The 16,826-nt window shown below is 37.7% G+C and overlaps 1 protein-coding gene and 2 non-coding genes across 4 annotated transcripts; 2 read left to right on the forward strand and 1 right to left on the reverse strand.

Annotated features, from left to right (window-relative positions):
- The first annotated feature begins 526 nt into the window (after positions 1-526).
- trnat-ugu (transfer RNA threonine (anticodon UGU)) lies at positions 527-600 on the forward strand. Its single transcript has one exon. It is a non-coding gene; the product is annotated as a tRNA-Thr (tRNA).
- Positions 601-3,719: 3,119 nt separating this feature from the next.
- trnat-ugu (transfer RNA threonine (anticodon UGU)) lies at positions 3,720-3,793 on the forward strand. The gene has a single exon. It is a non-coding gene; the product is annotated as a tRNA-Thr (tRNA).
- A 3,368-nt stretch (positions 3,794-7,161) lies between these two features.
- On the reverse strand, positions 7,162-12,527 carry sys1 (SYS1 golgi trafficking protein). 2 transcript variants are annotated; one of them, XM_061728563.1, is made up of 4 exons: positions 12,387-12,527; positions 11,062-11,322; positions 10,895-10,962; positions 7,162-9,110 (listed from the first exon to the last, which is right to left on the reverse strand). In XM_061728563.1, the coding sequence occupies exons 2-4, from the start codon at positions 11,221-11,223 to the stop codon at positions 8,870-8,872; spliced, it is 471 nt and encodes a 156-aa protein (XP_061584547.1). In that variant the 5' UTR covers positions 11,224-11,322; positions 12,387-12,527; the 3' UTR covers positions 7,162-8,869. The 2 variants fall into 2 exon arrangements, with proteins under 2 accessions (XP_061584547.1, XP_061584548.1); XM_061728564.1 differs by having other exon boundaries at positions 12,367-12,524.
- Positions 12,528-16,826: the final 4,299 nt, after the last annotated feature.

Consider the following 16,826-nt stretch of genomic DNA (forward strand, 5'->3'; position numbering starts at 1 on the left):
TCGCCTGAAAATTAGCTGGGATAGACTCCAGCAGACCCCCGTGACCCTGCAAAGAATATAGTGGGTATAGATAACGGATGGATGTACTTTCTCTGACATACTCACCCATTTAACAAAAGTGTCCATAAAGTGGAAGTACATCAGTTATCAATTATGTAAAGCTGAAATAAACGTGTATGTTTGATTGAATCAGAAACATTAGTCAACAAAATGTAAAATTTGAAGTGAAGAGTTCAAGTTTTTGGAGAATCTCTACTCTCTCCGTATATTTGCAATAACCCGAGACGGTAGCTAAACTGAAGTGACCTGTAAAGAGTGAATGTGAGGTAGAACACTAGAACTTACTGTCTCAAGTCTCTTTAACCACAGAGGGACTAAAACTCTCAACCTTCTTATCCGAAGTCATATGCCTTGTCCTTTAGGACGTGTGGTCCATCAATGGCTTCTGTTTCTCATTCCAGCATGTCACACCTCTAAAGGTCTCACTGTTTTGATGTCTGAGACGAGGTAAGTGAGAGTTTGTTTAGGCCCTGTGGCTTAGTTGGTCAAAGCACCTGTCTTGTAAACAGGAGATCCTGGGTTCAAATCCCAGCAGAGCCTCTAAACTCATCTGTCTTTGGATGAGAAAAAGATTATAGATGTCTTGTTCAACCATGGTGGTGAAATGGAAAAATGACATGTAGCTTAAAAAATAAGAAAGGCCAATTGAATGTTTCTTAAAAAAAAGTTAATTCACACATTCCAGTCTTACAGTTCTTCTAAAGCCCCTTTCACACAGCCAGTTCGAGGCGGGAACGTTGCGCTCATCCAGACTTTCAGTCATCAAGATGAATATACTGCCTCGCATTAATTTTATCAGTTCCATGATTCCTCTAGCTCCACCGGGTGGTTACTGGAAGAAGCTCCAGTCCATTATTAGTACATTCTTATGGAACAAAAAGAAACCCAGAATCAAAGCTGCTACTCTGCAAAGGTATAGATCCTCAGGAGGTGTTAATTTGCCCAATTTTGAATGGTATTCATGGTGTTTTATTTTGCGTCCACTTACTACTTGGCTGAACTCAGAGACTCTAGTGTCATGGCGCCCTATCGAAGAGCATCTAATCTATCCACACAAACTGTCTAATCTGATATACTCCAATATACCCCAGAGGACAGTAAAACGCGATTTTGGGCCAATAATTTCGTATCTTTTTATAGTATGGCATAAAGTCCAGCGATTTGCCAAAATTCACAATCAATTCTTTGCTCAATCCCCTATTTTTCTTAATTATTCTCTTCTAATCGAGAAAAAACCAATTGTTTTCCCAAAATGGAGGGATAAAGGAGTCTGGGTTTTTAAAGACATCATAGGAAGAAGTGGGCTTCGTGAATTCCATGACTTAGATAGGTCTTACAACCTACCAGGTACTTTTTACTTTTATTTACAGTTACGTGCAGCAATGCGCGCTCAAGGTGTTCCGTGGGGCACTGAGTTGGAAAACCATCCTCTCCATGCTCTTTTTGACACTAAAGGCAAAAACAATGGTATTGTTTCTGATTTATATAAATTCATAACCAAGGCGTCATACAAACCTCTATTTCTTAATAGACTCTGGAAGACGGATATTAGTACTCCCTCAGATCTAGATTGGCAAACTATATGGTCAAATGTATCTTTCTCTTCCAGAAATCCTGATCATCAAATGATACACTACAAATTCATTCATAGGTCTTACTTAACTCCTCGGAGACTACAACAAATGAAATTCAGAGATAATCCATACTGTGATTTTTGTCCAGACAATACCATTGCTACTTTCTATCATATGGTTTGGCAGTGTCCGGAGGTAAATAGTTTCTGGAATAATGTTTCGTGTATCATGTCTAACTTAACTGGAAAGGCCATTCCTCACTCACAAGCTTTGCTTTTACTTAATGACACCTCATCTCTAAAACTAACTATAAACAACAAGCGTTTATTGTTGGCTGGTGTTACAGCCGCTAAAAGAATGATAGCCTGTCGCTGGAAACCACCACATGCACTGTCAGTGAGGGAATGGCTTTTTGCTTACCGGGATATTGCACAGCTTGAGCTTTCTACAGCTCGCCTACATCATGCCAAATCACCAAATATCAATTGCTGGTCAAATCTATTAGAGAAAATTTCTGAGAGGTTATGAATGTTTGTGGTCCAACTCGTCCATGGTTTCATGATCTTTGTCTGTTTGGTTTTATGTTTAGAATGGCTTATTTAGTGAATGGGAATGTCATGGGATTCCTGGATGGCAAGGGGAGGGGGTTGGGAGTGGTGTACGTGCTTTGTGTTTTGTTGCTGCTGTTGTTTTTGTTTTGTGTGTTTTGTTTTGTGCTTCTCTTTTTTTTTTTTTTTTTTTTTTTTATTTATTTATTTATTTAATTTTTAATTTTTTTTTGGCTCTCTGCATTTGGATTCATTATTTGGGGGGGTATGGGGTGGGGGTGGAGTGGGTTGGTGGGAGTGGGAGGGTGTGGGAAGGAAGGGGGAAGAAGCATCTGAGCAGGTGGTGTTTTGTTGTATTTTTTATTTTTTTTTCTTCTCTCCCTGGACTGTGGGGACGCTTCTCTATATATATAAATGAAAAATAAATAAAAAGTTGATCACAAAAAAATAGATGTCTCATTCAACCATGGTGGAGAAATGGAAAAATTACATGTAGCTTTAAAAAAAAAAGGCACATTGAATGTTAATTCACACATTCCAGTCTTACAGTTCTTCTAAGAGATGTGGACTGCTTGAGAGGGAGGTAATGTCTGGTTCTTCTCCTTTTAGTCACTTTAATGCTTTGCTGTTCTTCACTCGTGCCACAAGGTGGGGTACTCCTCCAATTCTTCTTGACCAAATGTGTATTTCTTTACATGGTGTGTCTGACAGTCAGTTACTTTCCAAGTGTGACCTCACTTAAAAAGCTCTCTACTTGGTTTGGGAGACTGTGCATGTAACTCAAGATGTTGTAAACCAGGCCTGGATCAAACATGCACATATACGTACATACGAAAAAGAAACACTCACCACGAAGGCCGGTTAGCTCAGAACGACAGAGCCTGGTGCTAATAACGCCAAGGTCATGGGGTCAGTCCCCATACTGGCCAAACTGTTTACCACTAAAACTCGGGACACGTTGATAGTTTCAGATTATAAAAATTGTATTTGACCTGTCCAGGGGTCTGCCTCTCGCCTGAAAATTAGCTGGGATAGACTCCAGCAGACCCCCGTGACCCTGCAAAGAATATAGCGGGTATAGATAATGGATGGATATACTTTCTCTGACATACTCATCCATTTAACAAAAGTGTCCATAAACTGGAAGTACATCAGTTATCAATTCTGTAAAGCTGAAATAAACGTGTATGTTTGATTGAATCAGAAACATTAGTCAACAAAATGTAAAATTTGAAGTGAAGAGTTCAAGTTTTTGGAGAATCTGTACTCTGTCCGTATATTTGCAATAACCCGAGACGGTAGCTAAACTGAAGTGACCTGTAAAGAGTGAATGTGAGGTAGAACACTAGAACTTACTGTCTCAAGTCTCTTTAACCACAGAGGGACTAAAACTCTCAACCTTCTTATCCAAAGTCAGATGCCTTGTCCTTTAGGACGTGTGGTCCATCAATGGCTTCTGTTTCTCATTCCAGCATGTCACACCTCTAAAGGTCTCACTGTTTTTAAGTCTGAGACGAGGTAAGTGAGAGTTTGTTTAGGCCCTGTGGCTTAGTTGGTCAAAGCACCTGTCTTGTAAACAGGAGATCCTGGGTTCAAATCCCAGCAGAGCCTCTAAACTCATCCATCTTTGGATGAAAAAAAGATTATAGATGTCTTGTTCAACCATGGTGGTGAAATGGAAAAATGATATGTAGCTTAAAAAAATAGAAAGGCACATTGAAGGTTTCTTAACCAAAGTTAATTCACACATTCCAGTCTTAAAGTTCTTCTAAGAGAACAGAAAGGTCTCTTGGCGCTATGGACGAAACGAACAGGAAGTTCAACATTTTGAATTAATCGCGTAATTTTGGCACAATTTATGCCATTCCTTGGGCAGTTAATACGGCCCGAGCTGTAACGTGCACCCAGATGTGTTATACATCAAAATGTGCGTCTCCATCCTGCGACACCACGCATTACTTTTCTCTTTCAAAAGCGTTACCGGGGCGACGCTAGACGCCAAAAGGCGCGCCCCCCCTTCATCTGATTGGTTCAGACAGAAAAAACTTTGCGCCTCATGCCCCATAATACGCTTTGACGTACATGAACGAAAATCGGTACACACCTGTATCATGTTGCAACTAAAAGAAAAGTCTCTTGGCGCCATGGCCGAAACCGAACAGGAAGTCGGCCATTTTGAACATTCTGCATTAATCGCGTAATTTTGGAGCAATATATGCCATTCCTTCGAGAATTAATTCAGCCCGAACCGTATCGTGAACCCAGATGTGTTATACATCAAAATGTGCGTCTCCATCCTGCGACTACACGCATTACTTTTCTCTTTCAAAAGCGTTACCGTGGCGACGCTAGACGCCAAAAGGCGCGCCCCCCCTTCATCTGATTGGTCCATATTTGATAGTCACCAAATTTTGCATGCAAGCCAGGCCTGGCGATACATTTGATATTTCCTGGTTTGCATTCATGGGCGTGGCCTAACGGCTCAACAGCGCCCCCTAGAATACTTTTCTCTGCCATAACTTTTGAATGGTTTGACATAGAGAGTTGTGGGTGGTGTCATGGGACTCGATATTGAGTCCTTGACCATAATTGGTGAAAATTAGCTCCGCCCCTTCTTCTGATTGGTTGTCCATATTTCCTGCCATAAATTTTGAATGTTTTGACATAAAGAGTTGTGGGTGATGTCACCTGAATCGGTATTGAGTCCTTGAGCTTCATTGGCCTGAATTAGCCCCGCCCCTTCTTCTGATTGGTTTTCCCGATTTTCTACTATAACTTTTGAATGGTTTGACATAGAGAGTCGTGGGTGGTGTCATCAGATTCTGTATGGAGTCCTTGACTTTCATTGGCCTGAATTAGCCCCGCCCATTCTTCTGATTGGTTGTACCTTTTTTCTGCTATAACTTTTGAATGGTTTAACATAGGAAGTCGTGGGTGGTGTCATTTCTGATATGCTTATGGGGGGCGTTGGCCGTGAGTGCGAGGGCCCGTTCATCGCTGCTTGCAGCTTTAATTATTATTATTTTTCTGACGAAAGGAAGGCCTTTTTGCCCCCCTAAACGTGCCCAAAAAGTCACCAAATTTTGCACGCAAGCCAGGCCTGGCGAAAAATTTGATATTTAATGGTTTGCATTAATGGCCGTGGCAAAATGGCTCAACAGCGCCCCCTAGAAAACTTTGTGCCTCAAGCCCCACAATACGGTTTGACGTACATGCACGAAAATCGGTACACACCTGTATCATGGCGCAACTTAAAGAAAAGTCTCTTGGCGCCATGGCTGAAACCGAACAGGAAGTCGGCTATTTTGAATTAATCTTGTCATTTTGGCGAAATTTATGCCATTTCTTCAGCAGTTAATACGGCCCGAACCGTAACATGCACCCAGGTGTGTTATACATCAAAATGTGCGTCTCCATCCTCCGACACCACGCATTACTTTTTCTCTTTCAAAAGTATTACCGTGGCGACGCTAGATGCCAAAAAGCGCGCCCACCCTTCATCTGATTGGTTCAGACAGAAAAAAAAAAAAATATATATATTTTATATATTATCTTTTAAAATGGATTTAAATTTACCCAAGGATACAAGCTCAACCAATTTCAAGTCCTTCTGCGCATCATTCCAAGTTGAGGGGGCAGAAAACCTGAACGCCTTTTTACCCAGTTCAGTTCTGGCTCTCGGGACCTGCATCTGAATAAAGTTCTGTGAGCGCAGGCCATAATGGCTGATGTTTCTACACATGTGCACGCACAAATATGTAGGGCGACGTCCCAAAATGGATTTGTAAATAAAAGTCAGCCAGTGGGAGAGTCTACGGACAGGCAAAGAAGGACAATTGGCAGCAGCATACAAAAAACAGTGATGTACCTGATAGCTGCAGCCGGTGATAAAGCGCAAAGCACAATGATACACGGTATCTAATTTCCGTGTATCAAAAAACTTTGTGCCTCAGGCCCCACAATACGGTTTGACGTACATGAACGAAAATCGGTACACACCTGTATCATGTCGCAACTTAAAGAAAAGTCTCTTGGCGCCATGGCCGAAACCGAACAGGAAGTCAGCCATTTTGAACATTTTGAATTAATTGCGTAATTTTGGCGCAAAGTGCGTCCCCCCTTCATCTGATTGGTCCATATTTGATAGTTCCCCAAAAGTCACCAAATTTTGCACGCAAGCCAGGCCTGGCGATAAATTTGATATTTCATGGTTTGCATTAATGGGCGTGGCCTAATGGCCCAACAGCGCCCCCTAGAAAAATTTTCTCTGCCATAACTTTTGAACGGGTTGTGATAAAGACATGTGGGTGGTGTCATTGGACTTCAGCTTATTTGTTATCATGTTTGTCATGTCCCTGTGCTGTCGAAGAGTTAAGTTGTGTATTTGCATGGTAAATTTTAGACCGACTTTCATACCAAGTTTGCCACGGCAGTTCAAACCTTTCTTGATTTGATTCACATTTTAATTTAAATGAACTCATCTAAGCATTAAACATCTCATTGTCTTGTTGCAATTTATTTTGTAGATTCTCCAGCACACTCTGTGCTTTTTCCATTACATGTTCAATTTCTGATTGTTTTGTTTTCAGTCTAAAACCTAAGGCCTCTTTAAAAGAGCAGACATAGCAAAATGTCTTTGTTTGTTAAAATTCCTACTTTCTTGCTGTGTCTTAAAATATTGAATGTTGAATATCTTTTTCCGTAAGACCTTTTATGAATTAGGAAATCCCCTTTTTTAATTGAGAGAAATCATTACCTGTAAGATAATCCGTTGAGCATGTAAATGACATAACATGCCTCTGGGACCCATATGATATGAGCCGTCTCTATAGAGGGTGTGGAGGACCCACCACTGTAATAAATGAAAAAAATATTTATAGCTAAGGGTAGACAGCACGGTGTTCTCTACGCCGTACAATAACTTATGTCATTATATTATATAAATTCTGTTCATGCCAATAATTCCGACCAGCACAGTTCAGCAAGGGAAAGTTTTGAATGGACTATTATTTAAAACTACTTTCTTAATTGTACTTTTACTTTGACCTGTTTGTAAAGATTTTTATTTTTTTATGTATTTAAAAAAAATATGTATTTGAGGATTATGGTATAACGGACACATTTTTTATATGTTATACGGATATTATTGGATAACAACATCTAAACTAGGTGTGACATCAGTATGGTTTAGTAGTTTAGGTTTTAAACACCAAAGATTTAAAAGAAAAAAAAAAGTTGCATGTGCACCTGCATGTGAAATTTATCAGCAGACATTCTCTCAAACGACACCAGCTTAGAAAGAGTAGTAAGGAGTTTGATCATCATATACATAACACATTTTCAAAAGTTCATTCAGTTTGTTGATTGAAACACTTAATATTTAGCTATTGCAAGCAATTGGTTGTCTTAGCTCAAAGAATAAAACTGGAATGTGGGGAAATATAAAAAGTCCAACTAACCAAGCCCAGAAGCTGGCATGTATTCCTAATCAACAAATCAATAAAAAAAACTTGGGGTTTCCAGGAAGCTATGCTTTAACTTAGTCGGTTAGTTACCTCTAGAGGTGCAAGGTTACAGATGTTTCGTTTTTCCATGTTTATAGTGTATTATTTAATTTAAGCTTAGCAGATATTAATGAGCTAATCTTCTCATCTACCTCTCACCATGACTGTATAAGCAAGACATCAGAGAACACTTCATATATCATAAGCATGTCATTGTACTAAACTTCAAATAACTTATTCCAAAGCAATAAACGGCAAAATCCACACTAAAAAAGCTGCAAAGATTTTGATATGAAAGTTACCACCCAATGAGAAAAGATTTAAGCATGTATTACAAGAGCTGTGACATTTGAAAAATTAAAAAGTTACCACTGCATGTGAGGAGACATAATTTTCCAGAAAGCACCAGTGCTGCAGTTTTCAGGAGTTTTCCCATCACAATGGCTCCGGTGATTTTCAGATGGATGGCTAAATGCTCAAAAAATACTCAAAAGCTTCCATAATAAGACTAGATAAAGATAAAAAAAAATTAGATGTGGCCAACTATGAAAAAAAAAAAAAACCATACAAGCATTATCAGACTGAAGGTAAAAACCTTATATAGAAAGATAAAACTAAGCCAGGCATACGTCAGGCCTATATAGGCTATAATATTGAGGCAAGATGTTTCCCTTTCTTTTTGGTTAACAAAATGATTGAACAGAGTGGCAGAGACACTATAAACATGTTACCCAACACTGAACTTTAAAAACAACTTTAAGAAGTACAGCACAAAACAATGCAAGTTCATGTGACTGTCTAAATTAAACTGCGTGCATCATATCATAATGGTTGTGTTTGAAAACTCAGACACGGGATGCAGACAGAGAGGAAGGGTGCCCAGATGTCCATGCGAGTCTACTAGCTATTGCAGATGAACTGAGAAAATAAACTGTTACTGTACTTTCAATAGCATTAAAATATGTTTTGAATATGCTACAGAGTTAACACTGACGTTAAATGAGCAGCTAAAAAAAAAATTTTCAAGTCAACTCATGGCTCACTTGACAAAAAAAAAAGGTTCATGACATTGCAACATGTATGCTGATGGAAGTTGGAGTTCCTTTGTGTTCAGCGACAATGGAAAGCTTTGTCAGTGAGTTCCATGTAAGTCAGAATTTTTTTGTGTGGCGTCAAGGGAAATTCACAGGTTAGACTTTGGTCCACTGTTGACGGGAATTGCCCTGAGCTCAGTCCGCATGCACAGGTATTCTCCGATTACAGCCATCAGTGCCATGCAGGCTACGTTGACAAGCCACCAGGACAAGGCGGAGGGAAGATGAGCGTTATAGATCCAGCAACCGATCATGTGAAAGAAGTGGACAGTAACGGTGAAGTCCAGGCATTGTTTCCCTCGGCGGATGAAAAACCACAGACCTAGTGCACTGTTAAAACGATAAAACAAACACAAACAAAAAGTTTAATTATCATTCATGTTTTTGTGATCAAATACCTAATGAAAACCCAAAGATTTTTTTTCTCTACATATTTGAACAATTAAAATCGATCTTGTTCAACACTCAATTTTACAATTTAAGTAAGTAAAAATGGATGGCAGAGTAAATACACCCAACATTTATTGCTGCAATATTTGTGTCATATAAACATATAAAAAATAGTCTGGTATATAGTTCTCTGGTGCATTACTCAGGTGTGTGCTGTGACAATGACAAGATATACATCCTCCAAACACAATCATCACAGAAAAATGTCAGGATCTTTTAAATAATGTTTATTTTGAATAATAATAATAATAATAATAATAATAATAATAATAATAATAATAATAATGATAATAATAATGCACTTCTTGCTGGAGTTTTATCACAATATTCTGGAGCCCACTGACAATCAGAGAATAATATTCAAGAACTGATTCAATTTATTTAGTCATTTGATTATTTAATCTGCTCATTTTTATCCCTGGTTTTAAATAGCGGAACAACTTGAGCTATTTTCATTTTATGAGAAAATGTACTGGTTAGAAATGATAAATTACAGGTGTACAGTTGAAATCAGAAGTTTACATACACTGTGCAAAAAGACACATGACATTTTTTTGTCAAGTTAAATCAGACTAAACCTTTCCTTATCAGGAGCTTCCAAACCCATGACTTCATCATCTGGGCTTCCCCACGTTATTTAAAGACATAGTACTTTTCTGTGTATGTAAACTTTTGACCTCAAAGAAAGTAATATAAAATTATCTAATAAATTCTCTCTTTCATTATTGTGGCTTTTAGCAAAATGAAATAATTTTGGTGATCCTGACTGACCTGAAACAGGAGAAGTTTAGTCTGATTTAACTTCAGACAGTGAAACAAAAAGGTTGTATTTTTTCACAGTGTATGTAAACTTCTGGTTTTAGCTGTAAGTTAATAATTCTAAGCTTTTCTGATATCATTGCAATCAGTAGATGTTTTACATTTCAAATGTATGTACAATCTAAACTATTTCATTCTTGTCCACTGCTGTGAGGAACATGAATTCTGAGTTTCTACCAAGTTATTATAAAAATCATCTGATGGCAGTGAGTATGGATTTTTCTTATCTGTCAGGGTTGGACCATCATTAACAAAGTAATTGATAAAACTTTTAACTACATTATTCATGTTGTCTTTTTCTCATATGATTATAAAGTATTGAAGGTAATCTCTTTGATCAGGACTATTTTCAATTATGCTATTTAATGGTTTCCATATTCCCATAATAATGCTTTTGTTACTATTCAGTAATTGACTATGCTTTTCTGCATACCCTTTTAAGGCTTGTTAATTTATTTGAATATTATTTCATACCTACTGTTTTGTTCTTAAGTTTTCTGTTTTGGAAATTCTTGTAAATAGTGTATTTTTCTCTGTCTTTCAGTACATTCTGTAATGCCTTTGTCATTCATGTTTGGCCTCTGTTTTTGTGTCTATTGCTGGCTTGAGTTATTGGATAGTTGTGAATAATAATTTAATTGTTCTCATGAATGTTTTGTATGCTTTATCCATATCTAATTCATTTTATATAATTCCCCTTGTGCTCTTGTGCTGCACAAGTGTGGAAAAAATATTTAGTGTCTCATATACAGTATTTATATTCTGACATTGTTTAACAATAGCATTTCACTAAGCAGTCCTACAGCTTTTATCTGTGTGCAATGAAAACTGTTGATATTTCTCACCAGGTAAGAGAGTTCAAGATGAATGCCATCATTGAGAGTCTACCCTGCATTGTTGCAAAACCAAGAAGCTACCAAAGGCAGAGAGGGGGGGGGAGAAAAAACATAACATTTTAAAAGTGCAGGTGTACTAGGAAGAAATGTTTACAGATGTGCAATATGAAATTTACTTCATAGCTGAAGATCTGATCCAGTGACCGACCACTTTGTACAAGGCTGTCCACACCAGCCAACCACAGGCCCAGGAAGCTGTAGTAGATGCACTGCATCAATACAATCTGACACACAATGAGAACCGGGTCCCAGATGTAGCTGCGGAAGTTGCTGGCCATTTGACTGATGTTTCACAAGCAGGCCCAAAGAATGCTAACAATAGACCCCAAATGTCACCAGCTGGCCCATCCGGTGTGTCCTGTGGGGGATCTCCAAATCTGAAAAGAATCAGAATCAGAATCAGAATCAGAAAGGGGGTTTATTGCCAAGTTTGTTAACACACACAAGGATTTTGTTGTGGTGATTGGTGCAATACAGTAAAAGTAAAAATAAAAATAAAAATATAAAAGCAAACAAGTATATGGAGATAAAATAAGAGATAGAATAAAGTAAAATCTATAAACAGAAATAAACAGAAATGTACAATATGAGGATTAAAAAGTGCCAGATATGAATCTTTACAAAAAGTGACGTAGGATGACAGATGATAGATAAAATGTATAAACAGAAATGAACAATATAGACAGAAATGTACAATATGGGGTTTTGTAAGAAAGATGAAAAGAAAGAAAAGAAAGATGAAATGCAATAAATTACTAAACATCTGTTGTTTGAAATCTGTGCTCAACAATTTTGTCAAAGGAAAATGGAACAATAAATGTTGGATAATTTTATTTTAGTAAAACCAAAGCCAGTTGTATTAATGTTATGTGAACACAGCTGTCTTCTACTGCAAACATCATCTCTTATTGAAAACAAATAACTAATAAGCTCCAGCAGCCTGAATGTGAGAACTGTGGGATATCATAGGTGCCATTCCCAAGCTTAAAATGAAATCAAACATTACCTACACCCTTTTCACAGATGGAATATTATGAGTCAAGTGAGTAGCTGAACTCATCCTTTAATCGATCACAAAAACAATCAACTACCTAAAGCTTTAAACCTAAAACGAAGGGAGTCTAGCCATCTCCAAACACACATGTTTTTGGAAAAAGATAGCCCTTGTTGGTAATAACCTTTCAGTCAGAAAATGCTTTAGTAAAATCCGAAAGACAATCTCTTAAAGTGACCATAAAACACGTTTTGTCAGAGGCGATCACGACCTGACTTAAGGCTGATTTCCGCGTACCCTACGCCGTAACCTACGGCGTGGGCACTGCGTCGATTTAACGCGGGACCATAAATCAGCCTTAACAACAACACGGAAGAGGAGCATTGTGAGTTGGCGTGTTATCAGCGCCAGCCTTTTCAACATTTACCAGATAAAGATGATACACACCACAATGCTGGACCAGGGAAGTTTCAGTCCTCTGCTCTTGTGGCTGTTGGCCGTTTTAGAAGATGTAATGCCCTAAGACTTCAGTGGATCGTGATGGTGGTGTTTTAGAAGAGCTAAACCTTTTTCACAACACAGGCGTCACTGCCCTGAACCGGAAACAAAACTTAGAAATGTAAAGGTTCTTTCAACTTAAAATACACTTGCTGTATTATTGCAACCCTATGTGTTTTTGTATCTTTTTTCGTCTTTCCCTTGCTAAATTACGTCCAACTCAAAGGATGTATATACTTTTTTTTGTTCTGCACTATTGTTTTTGTCAGTTTTGAACATTTAAACTGTTTCGTTATATAGAAATATTAATTTGAAAGTGTGAGTGTGCCCTTTTATGGAGGTAGATTTGTTCAATCAAAAAAAAAGGTAGATTTGTGTCTTAATTATTCAATTAAAAAAAAGATTGCTCCAATTAAGAAATATATTTTCAATTAAAAAAAATCCACTTCAATAAAAAAAAGGATTCAATCAAAGAAAAAGAAGTGTTTGAATGCAAACAAATATTTGAGAGTCAAAAAAAGGCATTTGAACAATGTTTTTCTTTGATTGGAAATGTTTTCTTTGATAGAAGTGAAATTTTTTTTGTTTGAAGCAACTTTTTTGATTGAAGTAGTGTTTTTTTGTGTTTGGGCCATATTATGGGTAGGACATTTGTGTCTTTATCATTTAATCAAAAAAGAAGTTGCTTCAGAAGTTGAAAAAAATATTTTGAATGCAAAAAAATATTTGAGACCCAAAAAATTGCATTTGAACACTTTTTTTTGGATTGAAAAAAAATAAATAAATAAATAAAAATATATATATATATATATATATATATATATATATATATATATATATATATGTTTACACCAATGACGTCTTTCTGACAAGCAAGTTATGGTAGCCAGCAAGCATTAAACAAAAAGCATTACAAAAATGAATAAAAAGCATGATTTTAAAATGTAAACAAAAAATAAAAATAAACAAGAAAAATTGATTTTTACAAAGACATTAAAAAAATAAATAAAAAACATGACCAAAAGACTTTCATTGAAAGACAATATGATCATATTCACCTTTGCTCTCTACGAAACATTAATGGAAGTAATTTTTCAGTCAAAAAGAAGACAAAGAAAGACTGAATTAAAAGTTATAGAAAATCATTTGAAGGATTGTGATTAATTATTAACTATTCAAGTCAGGTATCCACCAGAAAATGTATAAAGTTCACCAGCTCAGTTTCGCTGAAGACCTTCCCTTTCATCCATTCTTTTTATGGATGAAAAGACAAAACTGCATTTTCACACTTTATTTAAGCTCACTTTTTTCTTATTAAGAATTTTTCATTTCTGAATGTGAAATTTAGAAACTTCACATGTACGATTGCTTTCTACATAAAGTCCATTATAAGTGTTCTTCATTTTAAAAAAAAGGTTAGTTAAGACTGGTGATATGTTTGAGGCTTGTGATGGGAAAAACATTTAGTGTCAACAGTCTGAGACTAATCAGCCACAGGAAAAATATGGTTTTCAGGCAGTTTATTAGTGTACAATAGAAAATGGTTTCAACAGGTCTTGAAAACAAAAACTCAATGTTTCAATAAAAGTAATATGATTATATTAAAAACTGGGTGTATTCCATATACAAGATTCAAGTTTTCATCAGATCATTGATAGTTTTAAACCTAGAAATATATTCTAAGATCTGACAGAAAGACATATCCTGACATTGAACAAAAGAGGACAACAGAACTACACCAAAGGTTAATTTAAGCAATATTAACTGCTCAGACTCTACCAAAGTGAGATACAATTAATTGTCAGGCTCTTTGTGAGGGATCTGATCCTAAAATGTCACCATTTTGATTTGGTAACTGAAAATCAAAAGAAGCAGACAGTAAGGGCTTGTTGATGAAGGCAGCTTGTTGGATAAGTTATACAGACGTTAAATAAAGTTTGAGAAATTATATTGAATATTGTTACAAAACCCCTGGTCAGGCCATGTACAGGTGTTGAGACCAAGGGTCACATAGCATGACATTTAAACCAGTAGGGAACCCAAGCATAAAAAGGTGCAAATAACAGAGACAACACAGGGTTTTAAACTGGTGTGCTTGATTTTACTTACACCCCAGCAAGATATTTACAATATTTACAAGTGTACAAAATGACCAAACAAAAGTATGCCACTGCCAGGGGACGTGGATGTTGCCAAAATAACAAATAAGCAGCTAAGGATGAACACAGTTCTATCTAACTGTCTAATAAGGAAACCAAAAGCCTGTCTGCCTAACTACACTAACCAGTGGGACAAAAATACAATAGTGGCAACCATCCCTTACCTAATGTGACTAAACATAGATTCTACTACGTGATGCCTGTGTATAGGGGCCCCCGTCTTACCTGTCCCAAGGCAGGGCATATACACCAGACTATGAAGCAGAATAATAGCAATAACAGCAGGATGTGCTTCTGGACTCTAGCTAGCTAGCTAGCTAGCTAGCTAGCTAGCTAGCTAGCTAGCTAGCAAGCAAGCAAGCAAGCAACCATCAACTTGCTATGAGAGAGAGCCCGCAGGAACAGGCAAACAGCCCTTTTATAGGGCACAGGTGGAGTTGATTGGAGGAGGGCACAGGTGGAGATGATTGGAGGAGGGTACAGGTGGAGATGATTGGAGGAGGGTACAGGTGGAGATGATTGGAGGAGGGCACAGGTGGAGATGATTGGAGGAGGGCAGAGACAGGGAACCAGAGGCTGGCCAATGGGAGATGGGTGGTGAATGGCTGCTGGTTATGGACCTCACCTGCAGAGAATGAGTGGTAGGGAGGGGAGGAGAAGGTGGAAGAGAAATGCAGAGCCACAGAAAATCCTACCTCTGTGGCACGTAACAATATTTTGAGTAAATAAAGTTAAGAGTGAATCAAAGGGGTCATTAATATATTTCTTTGCTTGTCGGTACTGTGTAGTCATGAGATCTGTCGCAAACTATGTTTGTGCAGCCTGCAGGTTAGCAGTAGAGTCACACTTTAAAACTAGTCCTTCAATACATCTCCAACATGAGTAATTCAAGAGTAAGTGAAAGAAAAGCCATTAAGCATAAGAAGGAATTAGGTTCATCTTTTAATAGGTCATTCTACCATACAGATCTTACAAAGTTTGTTTTAATGACAAATGTAAACATAATGAGACAAAGTTAATGATTTTTAGGGAAAATATTAATAATAATAATACAACAAATTTATATAGCGCTTTTCAGGACACTCAGAGATGCTTGACAAGAGAATGAAGTACAATGACTGTTAAAAACTATGGGAATGCCAGATTGAACAGGTGGGTTTGAAGGTGATTTGACGGTTTGATGCAAGTTAGTTTCTGATGTGGAGTGGTAGGAGGGTAGGGACAGCGGCAGTAAAGGCCCTAAGGTTTAATGTTTGGTCCTGGTGGTAGGTGTCAGAAGGTTGGAACCAGCTGATCGGAGACCTTGGGTAGGGATGGTGGTGCAGAAGGTCAGCGAGATAGGGGAGGGTAAGGTTATTTAGGGCTATGTAGGACATGAGGAGAAGTCTGAACTGAATGTGGTTTTGGATAAAGACCCATTGAAGGTGATTGAGAGGTTATTTCTGCAGCGAAAATTAAAGAGGGAGGTACAAAGACGGGCAAATGATATCCTGGTGATGTTACTGATGTGGGATTTGAAGGAGAGGGTGGAGCCCATTACAAAGGAGAAGTCCTGAGCAGAAGACAGACGAGCTTTGGGTCGAGATGTATAGTTTTGTGTCATCGGCGCATTAGTGGAAGAGAAGTCTGTGGAGGCATATGATGTGTCCAAGAGATAGCAATTACAAAGCTTTCTAGTCAGCTTTCTATCACCTGAACAACATTTCCACGATTAGACTAGTAATTTCTCAGCAGAATCTTGAAAAACTAATCTAAGCATTTATCTTCAGTTGAATTGTTTAGTCTACATTATACTAGGCTACATAGACTGAGACCATGAAGATGCACCCCAAAGCACCACAGGAGGTCTCTCCTACCTGTGGCAATCAAACGGTATAATTCCTCCCCCTTCTGCAGGAGGGATACATAATTAACAGACTTATTTCATGTACAATATTATCGGACGATCAGTATCATCATTATCACTGTCAAGTGCAATACGTCTGTGCAATCAGTTTGCTTTCAATTCACATTGTTTCAGTTCACTTTGTGTTTATTTATCTGTTTCTTCTGTTTGTTGTTATTTAGCTTACATTTTGTTCTGTTACTGTATTTTATAGGCACTATTGTCCACATTCAAGACACTTTACACACTTTGACACTGAACACACAAGTAAAAAACCCCTCTCACCCTGCACTGAACTGATCCTGTCTGGCAGACGCCTCAGAGTCCTCCAAACCACAACTAACA

This window comes from Cololabis saira, chromosome 8 (genome assembly GCF_033807715.1).
Source record: "Cololabis saira isolate AMF1-May2022 chromosome 8, fColSai1.1, whole genome shotgun sequence".
Taxonomy (NCBI): domain Eukaryota; kingdom Metazoa; phylum Chordata; class Actinopteri; order Beloniformes; family Belonidae; genus Cololabis; species Cololabis saira.

Excerpts from the sequence above, each read along its gene's own strand:
- sys1 (XM_061728563.1), bottom strand. The coding sequence starts at position 11,223 with ATGGCCAGCAACTTCCGCAGCTACATCTGGGACCCGGTTCTCATTGTG. Across the intron at positions 10,963-11,061 it reads ATCAGATCTTCAGCTATGAA|CTTCTTGGTTTTGCAACAAT; the intron begins GTAAATTTCATA and ends TGCCTTTGGTAG. Across the intron at positions 9,111-10,894 it reads ATCTTGAACTCTCTTACCTG|TGCACTAGGTCTGTGGTTTT; the intron begins GTGAGAAATATC and ends TCGTTTTAACAG.